Source organism: Mycetomoellerius zeteki, unplaced genomic scaffold (genome assembly GCF_001594055.1).
Source record: "Mycetomoellerius zeteki isolate Tzet28-1 unplaced genomic scaffold, Tzet1.0 C4274592, whole genome shotgun sequence".
In the NCBI taxonomy this organism is placed as follows: Eukaryota; Metazoa; Arthropoda; class Insecta; order Hymenoptera; family Formicidae; genus Mycetomoellerius; species Mycetomoellerius zeteki.
Window position 1 is genome coordinate 1 of NW_017255157.1, and position 508 is coordinate 508.

At 42.5% G+C, this 508-nt stretch overlaps 1 protein-coding gene across 1 annotated transcript; it reads right to left on the reverse strand.

Moving 5' to 3' along the window:
* Positions 1 to 24: 24 nt before the first annotated feature.
* LOC108729150 (uncharacterized) lies at positions 25 to 385 on the reverse strand (the record flags this gene model as incomplete). Its single annotated transcript, XM_018458516.1, has 1 exon — positions 25 to 385. A coding segment is annotated over exon 1 (361 nt), but the record flags the coding sequence as incomplete, so codon positions are not given.
* Positions 386 to 508: the final 123 nt, after the last annotated feature.

Here is a 508-nt window from a genome sequence, read left to right on the forward strand (position 1 = left end):
TCCAAGATCCTGCATTGAATCCACTTGGAATGTCTGGATTGTCGTCGACTATGCCGATAGGTACATATTCGTTAATACCAATGTCGTTTTTTCGAAGCCAATTGTGCAAGCACACGGTTGCCTTAACTATTTGCACAACAGTTTCAGGATTGGCGATAATTGGCTTTCTATATATTCGCCACTGACTGACGAGTATACCGAAGGTATTTTCGATTAATCGTCTTACTCGACTTAAACGATAATTAAATACTTCCTTTTCCGGTGTCAGGCCTCTACCTGGGTATGGACGAAGCAAGTATAGCTTCAAAGGAAAAGCCTCGTCTCCTACAAGACAATATGGTAAAACAGGACTGCCTGATATAGCAACCGGCTGCGGAATGTTCATGTGACCATTGTCGAAGGCTTTTCCTATGACACTATCTTTAAATGTACCCCCATCGCTGCGTCGTCCATATGCTCCAATGTCCACAAAACGGATAATGTAATTTGAATCACAGATGGCCATCAA